Source organism: Dermacentor variabilis, chromosome 7, assembly GCF_050947875.1.
Source record: "Dermacentor variabilis isolate Ectoservices chromosome 7, ASM5094787v1, whole genome shotgun sequence".
Classification (NCBI taxonomy): Eukaryota; Metazoa; Arthropoda; class Arachnida; order Ixodida; family Ixodidae; genus Dermacentor; species Dermacentor variabilis.
In genome coordinates, this window is record NC_134574.1 from 143,271,191 (window position 1) to 143,283,837 (window position 12,647).

General features: G+C 48.8%; 1 protein-coding gene across 3 annotated transcripts in view; it reads left to right on the plus strand.

The window, feature by feature from the left end:
* Positions 1 to 12,647, plus strand: part of LOC142588050 (ribosomal protein S6 kinase alpha-5-like) — a 298,656-nt gene that overhangs the window by 260,406 nt on the left and 25,603 nt on the right. For all 3 annotated transcript variants that reach the window (XM_075699488.1, XM_075699490.1, XM_075699489.1), the window contains exons 3-6: positions 8,391 to 8,609; positions 8,801 to 8,916; positions 10,913 to 11,023; positions 12,386 to 12,573. In XM_075699488.1, coding sequence (XP_075555603.1) covers positions 8,391 to 8,609; positions 8,801 to 8,916; positions 10,913 to 11,023; positions 12,386 to 12,573 — 634 coding nt within the window. The remainder of the gene's footprint in view (positions 1 to 8,390; positions 8,610 to 8,800; positions 8,917 to 10,912; positions 11,024 to 12,385; positions 12,574 to 12,647) is intronic.

The following is a 12,647-nucleotide window of genomic DNA, read 5'->3' on the forward strand; positions in this document are numbered from 1 at the left end:
TCCAAATATGGGGCAAGTTCCGTATGATTCCCATGTGAGCGTATGGGGGTTTCACATAAAGATCCGTATGGTACCATAAATATAATATAGGGCCAGTCGCACATGATTATAGGAATGTATGGAGATAATTTGCTATAAAAGCTTGTATGCTCCCGCACACCATGCGATGTGTAAGGCATATGCCCCCGTGCGATATACGGCAACATGTGTTATCATATAGGGTTAATGAATACAGGATTTAGGGTTTCTTTTTCTTTTTTTTCTCGTTAGGCAAAGAGCGAAGTTTTTAGCCCAATTCCCCCAAGCGTGTTAGATCACGGTTCGTTTCAAACTTACGATACACGGTTCGCCGCAGGCGGTATTACTCGTTCGCGCATATATATATATATATATATATATATATATATATATATATATATATATAATCCCGCGTATGCCCTATCGGTCCCGCTCGGCCGCGGCAAGTGGATGAAGACGTGGGCGAGAGGCCAGACGGAAAGGGGATAGAACCGCTCCTTCCAGTGTCGTCCAAATCCAATCCTGCGTGTTATTGGATCGAAGGTCTCGCAATCGAATCTCGGGCTTTTAGTTTTTCTTTTTCAAGTTTTACAACCGAAACGCCTGCTTTTCCCCAACTTTCGCGACGCCGATATCCTAGCCTGGTGACCGAAGAAGAAGAAGAAGAAGAAAATGTGGCGTACAAAAAAATAAACATACAGAAATGGAGAGATAGAGATGATTGCTGGCCGTCTTCTAAGAGCAACTGTGCCCATGCACGATAGGGCGGCCTTGGAATCGCGGCGAGAGCATTCATCGATTATTCACCAACACCATTGGTGGTGGCCGTCCCGGGACGTTCAGCGCCGCGTCGACCGCCGAGATGCCATCGCGCGTTTCATTTTTTTTTTTTCTCGGGTGGAGGAAAAAAAGAAGCGAGCGACGGGGTCTATTTCTGCACTTTTTTTGGAAGGACGCTGCTTCTGCCGCTACGTGTCGCTGTTTCTGCGCGCGAGGGTGAAGGAAATTGTGCTGCAGCAAGAAAGAAAGAAAGAAAGAAAAGGAAGAAAAATGTAGATCACTCAGCACATATCCTAATGGAACGCGAAGGCATTCAACCATGTGAGCGAGACCTGGCGGTAATCACGTACACCTTCCAGAAGCGATCGGAGTTAAAGTGGACGGAAGCACCAACCGGTCAACAGTCGAGATAATCAAGAGGCGTTTACAGTATTGGTGGAAAAGAAAAAAAAAAGGAGTAGGGAAGAAATTGATACGACCGGATCCGTTATACAGGCATATGTGGCGATACAAGGTAGATAGAGAAGTTTTGATGGAACAAAAGTTTAAAAGAAAAGGAAGATTATGGAGATGTATACAAAAATGGCTATAGAATGAAAAACATGCACAGTATATACCTGATTAAATCAAGCAGGCTAGGTGACTATTTGTCGCCGCCCAGTTTCAGAGGCTTTGCCAAATAAATAATCTTCTCCATCATTAGGTTTGCAGAAGATAAATCTCGCTGAGCAGAAGACAGATACGTACACGCCTTCTGCCCTGGCAGACGTCTTTCTGTGGCAATGAAAGGAAAGCTACGGGAGCGCAACTTGTGCACACGTGTTGCCGCGCCAAGTAGTTCGGCGGCCGGGTTTGGCCACAGAGTTAATATACTTGTTTGGCAGTGCTTTCTTCGGTGCTTTCTGTTTTGGTTTTCCCTAGCAGACATTGAGTCAGCGTAGCCTTGATACAAACGCGGATGTGTAAAGCGAAGAAAAAAAAAAAAGGATTCGAATTTTACACCGAGTTGTGTATGTTATTATGTTCTATATCTTAATGTAAGTACACCAGTAAATGAGCTGCTTGTGTTTTTTAATTCCCAACCTAAGCAAACGCGAGCGAGACTGTGGAACTATTTTCAGGAGCGCCGTCAACGCGTTCGCTTCGCCTTCGCTGCCTTTTTGTTCGTTGCCGCAGCAACTTGCCGTCTGCTATTGCAAGCGCTGCCCTACGGCAGTGGTGGTGCACCCAAGTGCCGACAATATATCGTGAGACGTGCTTCAAATGCAAACGCACGCACTACTGCACTGCGCTTCATACGGGGTCTGTTCTGAGCCATTTTTCTTTCTTCTTTCTTTCTTTATTGCTTCCTTTCCACGTCTGCAGGGATGCTTATCTGCGATGCTAGCCAGATTTAGCTCCAGGAGGAGGCGTGCCGTGCTTACAGTGTACGATGTTATCGAGGCAGAGCCGTCATACAATGCGTGAGCAATGGACAGCATAAATAAGGCTTTCAGGCTGTCAAAGGCGCAAGCGTGGCAGTTTGCGCACGTTGCTATTCCATAATGTGGGAGACGTAAGAAGAACACACAGAAACAACCGTATGAAGCCAACAGACGATGAAGGCAACTGTTAGTTTCCCTTGTGGCTTTCCTTGGGTTTATTGTCTGGAGGCTTCGTAGAGTTGCTCCTAAAAAATCGAGCCTCTCGTTTACTTTGAAAGGGGCATACGGACGCGTGCGCCTGGGTACGCGTCCGTATGTACGCGTGCTCGTATTTTAACGCTAATTTAGCCGAATAGTTATGCAGGTCAAGCTAGCCCAGACGTTGGACTTTCTGAACGTGTACTAACGCAGAGGGATCTGTGGTATCGCAGAAATGTGGGCGCTGAACCCGTAGCTGAACTGTTCACGGTACATTAAAAGAGGCGAGCAGCAGCGCCCCTAGCGACATCTCGCGACGCTGTGCTGTAACAAGGCACGCTGAATATATGGCCTCCGCGATTGCCTCCCCCTCATCTCCTTCAGTCTCAGAGGCCACGACTAAACTTTGAAATTGCGATTACCGTATTTATGTTTTGTACTGAAATGACGTGATTATGAAGCCGGTCTGTTCAAGCACTGTGGAGGCGCGAGCTAATGACTCTCATTTATATCTGTCAGACATCATATCCCAATAGAGTGCTGTTACGACCTTCGAGAACAATCTGTCATTTTCGGTATTTCTTCTTTCCCGCACAGGAGGCCAAGTTTTCGGTATCCCTTGCGCACTGGTGCGTTATTATCGCGTGCGTTATCTGCGTAATTGACGGAAGGGCGTCGTATTCCGCTTGACGTTCGCGTTTTCCAGGGTCTCTCTTCGGGGCATTCCGCCATTTTCTTCGAGGCGTGTCGTAGAAATGAGTCTGCATTTGTCTCCCTATGTATGTAGTCTCCACGGTCTACGCATCCTGAAATAGGACACTATAAAGAGACAAAGCGATAAGAAACGGAATTAGAGCCAAAAAATGTTTGACCAGCTTACGTTATTTCTGTTCACTACATTGCGCATATGGAGACTGTCTCAGTCTACATTATCCCGCTATTTTGTCTTGTGTCTGGCGCAGCATGGCCTTAGTTGCCTTTGTGCCATTAAACCCAAACTAACCAACCATTATCCCGCCGTTATTCCAGCCTACATTAGCAGTGCACGCGGGCTGCCCGCGAGCAATGATTAATGCAGTAAGGGTGTGGGTTACGTAATCTGAAGGCCACATTATGCGAAAGTGTGCTTCTTAATTGTGAGCTCGAGTCTGGATGCGATGAGTGCGCGCACGCTTAAATTTATGCGCGTTTTCTTTTTTTTTTTTTTACGCCCGCATAACTTACAATGGGCCACGCCACGCTTTTCATCGGCGTGTTGGGACGGATGACCTCCGATTCGACGCTGGAATCACGATAGGAGATCACGCCGCTCCTATTACGTCATAGCCATGCGCGCAGCAATATGCGCGCGCGACCCAATAGCGAACCAATGCGCAACGCGAGCAGGATGTGCCGACGCGATTTTAGCGTAAGGTCCTTTCTTAGCGCGCTTTCGCCCCCTGTCCCCCCCCCCCCCGGCGAGTTATGCAAAGCTTTACGTTAAGGGACGTAAGCGGCTTGCGTACGCAAGAACTATGGGCGATGATACTGCGCGTGCGCTGACCCGGATGTAGGGGTCTGCGCATGCGCAGTACCGCGGCCCCTAGTTCCTGCGTACGCGACCCGCTTTAGTCCCCTAATCACCCGCTAGTTAAACCACAGAGCGAGTGGCGGAGCGGTAAGGACAATATGCGGAAAGAATGGCGGCGATATGCGAAATTCCTCACGCAAACTTTCTCACGCGCCTTAACGTTCGCCTGCAACCAGCATGGCCGACCGATCCGCTAAGAAGCGCTTTTGAAGCTAAGAGATTGAGAGAGACGGTGAAAACTTTATTGACAGTTAACTCAAGCCCGGATCCTTCCTTGTGTATGAGGGTAAAGCTGCCTGTCTAAGCTGAGAGACTCGCTTTGAAAGTTTCTGAGCGGTCCGCGGAGTGAAGGACAGCAGGGGTGGCGGTGGTGACGTCACTCTACGTCCGCCATCTTGGTTAGGTAAAACGAGGTGCGCGCAGGCGCGCACTCGCGGGGGTTTGTGCATGCATCGTCTGTGAAAGGGACACCAAAGATTGTGTGCACTCTTTAACATCGCGTCTCTGCAGAGGGATGTGTAACGTATAAAGTGTCGCTTTGTGGTCTCGCGATCGTCTCTGCAAAGCTCCGCGGCGCCCCGATTCGAGAAGAATCCTCCCCTCTCCCCCCCCCCCCCGCCCGGCGCCCTCGAGAAGCGTGCGTTACGTCGCGACTTTGTGTGGTGCGCCGGCTTGACCTCGCACGTCCGTTGTCCCTTTGGAAACCGAAGCCCCCATTGTGGGCGGAGGCTCTCCGAGAAGAGGCCGCGATGCGACGAGCACTGCGAGCTGCCCCTCCGGAGGGTTTCGTAAGCCGTTCTCCGTTATTCTTCTCCGTTGCTCGTTGCGTGGGGCAACTGGCAACGCTAAGACGAGAAGGCACGCCCGCTCTCTACTACTGCAGAGTTCGGGTCGATGGGCTAGTTTTGGTTCGACGTCACTAAACAAGTTTTATAGGTTGTATGTATAACCTGTTACCGTCAATGGAATGCTGCGCGGATGTTACGTGAAACGTGGGTGACAGTGCAGCCATAGAGAAATGGTAGAGCGACGCTGTCGTGACGCTGTGCGCGACTACGGCTGAGAAGCGTTTTCGTTTCGTATCGGTGCTCTCGTCGAAGGAAAGTGATAGAGTAGTTTATCTTACCCCTTTAGGACAGCACCAGCTGCAATAATTGCGTGTGCCCACGATTCTGTCTGGTTAAACTCTGCGCCACAAGATGGCGCCACCAAAGCGGCTGCTCGCGTCTACGTTTCAACAACATCGTCATCATCATCAGCTTATTTTATGTGCACTGCAGGACGAAGGAGATCTTTCTTGACGCCATTAATGGTCGTAGAGTCAGGTTTTCTTTCTTTCGTTTCTGTATTCTTTGTCTTTCTTTTACCAGGTATTCAGTAAAAGATAATACGCTTACGGTCGCACTTCTCTGTGGATATTTTTCCGTGTCTGAGGCTTATGTGCGCGCGTGTTAGTGGGGAAAGCGGTAACTTCAGTGTCTTAGACATTGTCTTTGGAAAGCCGACTGTGCATGTAATTAGCCGCCTCATTTATCTAGTCAAACAACAACAACAATAAAGAACAATTAACAAGCCACAAACGCTGCTCTTATCTTTCTTGACGTCATCGATGGTCGTGGAGTCGGGTTTCTTTCTTTCTTTCTTTTCGCTCTGTATTATTTGTCTTTTTGGTTGGGCGTGTGATGACAGCATTGGCTTTTTTAATGTATCCCTTCAGTGGGAGGTGGGGGGGGGGGCGGTCTTAGGGGGGCGACCAGTATAGCATGCACGCTCATATATATATATATATATATATATATATATATATATGAGCGTGTCCGTGAAGCTTTGAATACGTGATCCAGCAGTGACGCAGGTCAAAGAATAGAAGTACGTAGAAACCTTCACCAACTGGCGAGCAGATAACTTCACGCTCAGGTGACTCATGAACGTATGCTCTGCAACGAATCTTAGTCGAACAAGGATGGTGACCGCATTGTGCAATGACCCGGGGAAATGCATGCAGCAGTACGACAATACCTGCTTTCCTGCTTTTGCTTATGCCACATCAACGGATTGATTGCGATTATATAAGTAATCGAAAAATTGGACCGTTAGAATTGCGCCGCGCGGGGCACTACTGGCAAAGCGCATATCGAATGGCCGCAGCAGGGGTATACAGTTGACCTGTCGAGCTTGGTGGTTGGGGAGGGGGGAGACAGGATGTGCGCGAGCTCCTCCTTACGAAATGGAGGGGGGACGCCCCCCCCCCCCCCCGGCCTTTATAAGCTCTGCAAGACAGCCAAATTCAACGCTTGGCGTTGTGTTGCGAAAACTTCGATGGTGGTGCGTGTGCAGATCTGCATCTTTGTGCTCTGTTGTCCAAGAAAAGCAAGACCGAAATAAAATAAATGCGGAATAAAATGGGACGAAACAGTTATCGGGAACGGCAGTGGGCTTTCTCCCGTGAGAGCACGCGCGCTGGCATTGCCACTGTGCCGACAAGCTTATTGTCGTGGTTTACTTCACATGGACGTCCATTTTAGTCGGTCGATCGTCAACCGGTCGGGCTGTGCGTGTGTCTATCGGTCGCCTGCTGCCAAGCGGTCAGTTGCCGAGTCTTGAACCTCGGAAACTGGAACCTCTTCGAGTTCAGTCAGAACTTGAACCTGATACCAGACGATCTGGACCAGGCCAACGGCGCTGAATTCGCGCCATATGCGTCGCATCGTTTTTCAGTGCGACGCAATGCGCAGCGCGTCGCACGCTCGGAGCCCTCTTCACGTTCGCGGCGTTCCGTATCATTGTTGAGCCCCCCCCCCCCCCCCCCCCCCCCCCCCCCCCCCCGCCCCTCCACCTTTGATATCGTGCGTCAAGTCAGTGGCACGCGCGCGTGCGATGTTGCGGCGAGCGGTTTCTTTTTTTTTTTTTTTTCGAGAAGTGGGACAGATTCGCTGCACATAAAAGCCTCGCGCTCGCTCGCCCGCCCGCTCGCCGCGGTGCGCTATCCATCTCCGCGGCGGGCGCCCAGCGCGACCAAAGAGACTGGGTGAAGGCTGTGTGGCACATGCATTCATCCGTGCCCTCGCCGAGCGTGCGTTCCAGCCAGTGGCTTCGCCGCGAGGCGCAGTGGCTTCGCGCGTCGCTGGCTTCGCCGCGCGCTCGGCAATCGCACTGCATGCGTGCGCGCCGCCGGCTTCGCGGACACGGACATTCTCGATCTCGCGGAATGCGCATGCGCACGCGGTCCGAGCGCGGCACGCTGTACGCCTACGCTGATGGCAGCTATAGTGGTAGCAGGAGGGAGGGGGAACGTTTGCGACGGTTATGCAGATATCGGGATTGTGTTTTAGCCAGCATGACCGAAACTTCCTGCTGGGATGTTACTCTGCGCACTGAAATTTCGCCCCGTTAATTGACGTTTTGGGGGAATCAAGCAGCAAGTGACCACTCTGCGAGCCGGTAGGAGCTGGCAATATGGCACTGCCATACGATTCCGCCATGTTGGCGTTTTGAACCAATCATCGCCGACAATATGGCGGAATTTGACAGTTCCGATCTTGTATAGTGGTTCGAAAAGTGAAACCACCGTCCGCTTGCACTTCCTGGACAGGTCGGAACCGCAGATTCACTGAAGAAAACGCGATTCTGACCACTCGCACGAGGGAAGCTGGGGAACGGTGTGCTTTCCGAACCGTTACCGAATAACCGAAGTTGGCGAATTCGACTATTAGGCGGGATTTAGCAGTGATTGCACTCTTGGTCCAGCTAAGCATGCATGCCATGTGCCTTAATACTGCCAGACATACCACGGTGGTGCTTGGTGGTGACACTACAGTGTCTTCAGCGCGTTAGAAAATGTATCGTGGAGACAATATTTTGTACAGATTCGTTTCCTATGATTCTGTGCATTTCTTATCATCCATCCTGCCCAGTGGCCGATCCAGGGGATAGCGGGGGTGTGGATTCGTGTGAGCTTGTAACGAAAGGCAAAAAGAAGAAAAATAAATTGAGTAGTTACCGAATGCAGTCCATCTTTACCGAACACCTGAACACCAGAGAACTCTATGGCAGCAGCAGCACTGGTAGGGTGATCTCGGGACGCTTTCTCCAACCATCATGCATTAAATCTGTTTTGTGTGGGTGTATTGCATTTGTCCTCGCAGAAGGGTGAATGAAGCACAAAGTTCACTATATTCTAGTTATTGTTGCTGCCAACATTTCTGCATCAGCAGGCACTAGGCAGAACATGGGCATTGCAGTTGTAATTCTGTGTGCCTTAGTTTACACCAGCGTCACAGTCATTTGATCAACCGTTAAAGAAAAATATGTGGGATACATACCAGTTCGATAAAATGCCCCTGTGAATGTATGGCACGCTCACTTGGGATTGTTTTCTTTTTGCTTGTCCCACGTTGCAGCCTACGGAAAGGTGTTTCTGGTGCGCAAGGTTGGCGGCCAGGACCACGGAAAGCTGTACGCCATGAAGGTCCTCAAGAAGGCGTCCATCGTGCAAAAGCAAAAGACACTAGAGCACACGCGCACAGAACGGCAGGTCCTTGAAGCCATCCGCCAGTCACCATTCCTGGTGACACTCCACTACGCCTTCCAGACGGATGCGAAGCTGCACCTCATCCTTGGTGCGTTAAATTTTGGGAATCAGTTGCAAACTTTGAATTCTGTGCATTTTGTTTCTCGTTCTACCTGCACTTTCTAACAGTTGCGTTACAGCTTCGCACCATCTGGTGCGGTGCATGTTGACATTGTAGAAAAAAAAAATGGCGAGACGCTTTTGTGATGTGGCGACCGCATCCTCTTCTTTACCTTCAAGACTATGTCAGCGGCGGTGAGCTGTTCACGCACCTCTACCAAAGAGACCACTTCACGGAGGCCGAAGTCCGGATCTACATAGGAGAAATCGTGCTGGCTCTCGAACACTTGCACAAGGTGAGTAATGTCATGACCAAATGCTGACCCCCTTTTTTCCCAGCTTCAAATGTTCCATCACTTTGAGCTTGGTTTTGTATGCATCATACAGAAAATGATACAGTACAGTACCGTACTACATGCTACACATGCAGCATTCATCCTTCCTTGTGTTGAAGCAGTGCATATCGGCAGGGGGCTTACTCAGTACTTGAATGAACAAACTACTTGTACACAGATTGCTACATAAGCGAGTGAAAGTGTGTCTGTGAACGCTGTTGTACTTCGTAGCGATGACATGTTGCTGGCCAGCACTCCTATAAGACAATCGTCAAGGCAACAGCCTGTCGCAAGCACTCCTTGCGTCATTTATCCAAGTTTATTACTTTTCTTTTGGAGCTTTGTAAAGGTAAAGTACGGAACTGAAAGAAGAAAGAAAGCTTCCTTAATTTTGCACAATTGCAGCCCGCCTTTCAAAACCCAGACTTCCTTAATGATACTACACGCTGAAATACTCTTATCATAACACCGGTCTCCTCCTTTCCCACTTTGCACGAGTGTCTGACAGCTCATCTCATGAAGACCCATTGTCTCGAAATATGAAAAATGATCACTCTCACAATGCACACAACCTCTCCTGGCTACATGAGCCAGCTGCCACGAGATGCAAAGCACGAGAAACAAAAGGCCACAGAACGTCCTACAAGAACATTCAAGGCAAATAAATTAAGGGCAAAGTCCAAAAGGATGGCAGCAGTCCTCCTTCTTTTGTTGTCCTGCGGAGGCGAATGCTTGGAACCTTCTATGCAATGTCGACCCTGTGACCACAGTTATCCGACTTTCACCCAGGAAGGGAGCAATTTGCGTGCGTGGCTTCTTTGCTCAAGTCTCCCGCCACATGCCACCGATTCTGCATTGTTTGAACGAAGAGAAAGAGGTGGCTGTCCTCGAATTACTGTTGCAGCAGTAGGGGGGCGTTCAGTGCAACTGCGCGCGCAGCCTTGCAGTGAGTGGCAAGGTTAGATCCGGGGTGAATATCAAAAAGACATTCTGGCAGGAGTAGTCCTTGGAGCTTATCACAACGCCGCCTCTCTCGTCTTCGAATGAGGAAGTGTATCTCGTGCTTTCGCACCTCGAGGGGCCACTACACGCTATCCTGCAAAGGTGAAAGTGAAAAGAACCCGCCCATTTACTTATCTCTTTATTGTCATCCAAGCGAAGTGACTTTGTGTCGCTGTTTTAATGCGCCATGATACGAGTGAATTAAGTGGTTTAACTGCCAGCACTATTCATTTGTGTGATTACTTCGACATGTCTGCTGCAAGCCGGGGGGCTTGCCTTTGCTCGCAAGCTGGAGATGTTGGTTTTTAGAAAATGAAAAAGCTTGAGCAATGTGTTACCTGTAATGCAGAACAAAATGTACTCGATGTTTTCCATCTAAGTTGATTTTGACTGTGGAGTATGAATGTATATGCCATGTTAGCATCTCTTATGACCAGAGGTTTATAGGGACGCGCTTCATTGGACACATAGGACAGTAGAATCTGCACCACATAAGTTTACTTTGATTCACTCAGTTTTGTAGGTTGCTACATTACAATGTTGAGTACTCTCCAGCAGCCAACCCACAACATTAAAACACAGGAATCTTCCCTGCTAATGAACACAAAATGATGTTCCATCATTTTGCGTTCACTTATCATGCATGCAAAATTTCAAAAAAATAAGAGAAGTAGTGCCTAACATACTGCGATGAAGGTGCAGGGATTGGTTGAATTTCGGCAGTGGGTCCTGTAATTTAGGTTTAAAGGCAAGAAGTAAATTGCAGACCAAAGTATTCTGACTAGTCTACTTAAGCATTAAGCAATTTCCGCATAACATTAGACTTTGTTCTCCAGGAATTTGTGCATTCTTTTTGGTTATTGCTATTGCCCTTATTATCATGAGAATACATGGCTTCAGCTTGTGGCACTCCTTTACATATGCTTCGCTCTGTTGCCCTCCTTTGTGTCTGCAGCTGGGGATAATCTACCGTGACATCAAGCTGGAGAACATCCTCCTCGACAGCCAAGGACACATCGTCTTGACAGACTTCGGACTGAGCAAGGAGTTCCTTCCGCACGAGAAGGCAAGTGGCAGCAGCCCCTGTGACCCACTTTCGTGGAAACCCACCATGTGCTCCCCCCCTCTCCCTTTCTCTCTCTGGATCCCCTCTCCGCCTCATTTCCTTCTCTCTTTCTATTTTTCTCCTCTCCGCATGCCAGCCTCTCAACTTTTCTCTTCCTCGCTGCGTGCCGTACACTTCCTTCTCGGAAACTGCCGAGCGGAAAAGAAAATGCAGCTGTGATCGGGCCTGCCGTGTCCTTAGAGCATCCCGCAGCGCGTTTCTTTCGGAGTCTCACCTGTTGAATGCTTCTGTCGCTTTGAGCTGCTGTTGATGGTGACGCAAGGGGAAATTTTTTTGGTGGTGGTTGTTTTGACAAGGCCATCCTGCTTCTGGCCCATTACAACGCATTGTTATGCTTTGTTTAAATGGGCTAAAATGACAATCTTTGGAATTTGTTTTTGCACAGTAGCAGAGCTTTCAGCTCAAGTGAGCTGGTCAGAAATACTGTAACAAAAAAAAAAGGATTGTACAAGAAAAAAATCAAGGAATGAGAAACACGTGTCAACAGAATGAGCACCAGCAAGTACCAACTGATTCATGGAGCCAAGGAGCCACACTTTCTAAACAAAAACATGATTGATCAGTTTACAGTTGGAATTTGACGAATGCCAATGGGCTTTTTTTTTTTTTTTTGCTGGTTCTACTGACTCAAACAGGTTGGCAATTGCTGGCTCTAGTGGAGACAAGTTTGGCTCAGATAGGTACCAGTTAATGCTTAGTTCTGAAGCCAAAGTGTTAAGAACCTAAACAGTTGATTTAGGTTGATTTATACACCAGACTTTAATAATCTCCGATTCCTGTCTCAGACTGAGTGTAACATGGCATTGAATCAAAATGCGTACAATGCTGTGACGTAGAATGCTAAAAAAATTGAAGCGCAAACAGCAACAACAGCTTTTATGAATAATTATGTGGAAGGGCGACATGAAATCACTCTGAAGCTGGTTTCCAACATGGAGTAGTCCAAGTGTGCATTTGGAAGTCTGAAATAAGCCTGCATTTACAAATGCAGGTGAACCTGGAAACAAAACAGTGCACTGGAGTAGCTTTCGAATTGTTTGCGTTTCATATTTTGAGCACTGTACAGGTTGCTCATTTGGGACAGTGTTCGCTTCCGGTGGGTTATGTCACGCTCAAACCCCGGTGTGGTGTTGGTGATTCAGTCTGTCACACAAATGTACCTTTACCAGTCGAAACCATCTGTAGACCAGTCTTGGCTCTGAGTAGAATACCATTTTAGCCAACTCCACTCCATTTGGAGAAATTCTGAGGCTGGAAAAATGTCACATATAATCTGTTTCGCCTTCCTTTGTACCATTCCAGGACCAGAGGGCGTACTCGTTCTGTGGCACCATTGAGTACATGGCCCCTGAAGTGGTGCGTGGTGGAAGCACGGGCCACGACTTCAGCGTCGACTGGTGGAGCGTGGGGGTGCTCACGTACGAGTTGCTCACGGGTGCATCGCCCTTCACGGTCGAGGGCGAGCGGAACAACCAGGCCGAGATCTCCAAGTGAGTGTGGCGCCATCTCTTTGCCTTAACCGGGCCCTTAAAGGCCAACTGCGATGAAATATCTGGCTAGAATG